This window comes from Halyomorpha halys, unplaced genomic scaffold, assembly GCF_000696795.3.
Source record: "Halyomorpha halys isolate HHAL.00 unplaced genomic scaffold, Hhal_1.1 Scaffold1086.1, whole genome shotgun sequence".
NCBI lineage: Eukaryota > Metazoa > Arthropoda > Insecta > Hemiptera > Pentatomidae > Halyomorpha > Halyomorpha halys.
In genome coordinates, this window is record NW_027114939.1 from 104150 (window position 1) to 105429 (window position 1280).

The following is a 1280-nucleotide window of genomic DNA, read 5'->3' on the forward strand; positions in this document are numbered from 1 at the left end:
CTGATCACTGGTGTTGGTGTGTGGGAGTAGTCTGAAGTTTTCCATTGTACACATGATTTTATTTTGGTAGCTATAGTAGTAGGAAACATGGGGGTAAATAGTGGTTAGTCATGAGAATTTTTATATTTTGACTAATTAATGCTACTTCATACCTGTGGAAGCAAACTCACAACATGAAGAGTTTAGGTTATCCTAAGAAAATGTTTGTTGATTGCTCCAATACTATTAAATATCACACAGATTAACTCAAATAAAGCCAATACTCATTCACTACTTTGATGTTTTAAAATGTAACAACGTTTCAGATAAAAACAAAACCCCACCACACAGACACTGTTAAAAACAAAACTTTATTTCAAATAGGGGCCGAAATAGTCTGCAGAGGATTGTTAGAAAGCAAGGTTATCTAAACATCACAGTAAACCAGGCTGAAACAGACTGTGTCATCTTCTCACAAAGTCAATATAAAAAATTGACACTCCTAAAGACTATCCATGGTTGATACCACTATTTCCCAGTCAAACTCAATAGTTTAACAAGACATGAAGTTTAATCTTCACCTCACGCTCTCTGATCACCTCTACCAAAAGGAGAGAACGGTCAAAAGACGATTCTACTGCTATACTCACATCACCACCTCACCAGCTCTCTCACTTTGCTTGAAACTCTAGAGGAATAAAAGTTTCCTGAGACCAACGTTACTCTACAGTGCACCAATGGTCACATATCTCTCTAACGGCAAAAAGTGATTTCGACAGGAATTTTAAGATTTGATGCTCATGAAGATTATGCAAATGATGGTGTGGAAGAAGTCTCTGGATCTCTATGTGCTCATGGATCTCCCTACAGCCCTTGCATATGCCTCAGGTGAGGGCGTATAAAAATTCTTTGATTACCTCCTATTTCCGACACCGCCCTAAAGTTCTGCCTTAACTTATTAGTAACCTTCAGGCCTAAGCTCCACCCACAAGGTTCTCTATTAACTTATTAGTAGCCTCCAGTCCTAAACTCCATCCACAAGATTTTCCATTAACTTATTATCCTAAATATCAAATCAGAGTTAAATAATATTTTATACATTATATAAATCAATAATAAAACTCACAGATGCTGTTTTATTGCAGATGAAATCAATAGTTGTGGAATATACACTTTCCACCTTACTTGAAATGCAAACTCCACCATTCCTGTAGTACAAACGGATCTTATTGCCACTTATTTCAAAATCGTCATGCTCACTAGCCAATCCTAAATTCTCATTACTGTAATAAAAATTTTAA

The 1280-nt window shown here is 36.2% G+C and overlaps 1 protein-coding gene across 1 annotated transcript in view; it reads right to left on the reverse strand.

Annotated features, from left to right (window-relative positions):
- Lerp (lysosomal enzyme receptor protein) overlaps positions 1-1280 on the reverse strand; it is a gene marked incomplete at its 5' end in the record, with an annotated part of 32076 nt that overhangs the window by 16853 nt on the left and 13943 nt on the right. The window contains 1 exon segment of the mRNA XM_014432597.3: positions 1106-1262. Within this exon segment, the coding sequence (XP_014288083.3) occupies positions 1106-1262 (157 nt within the window).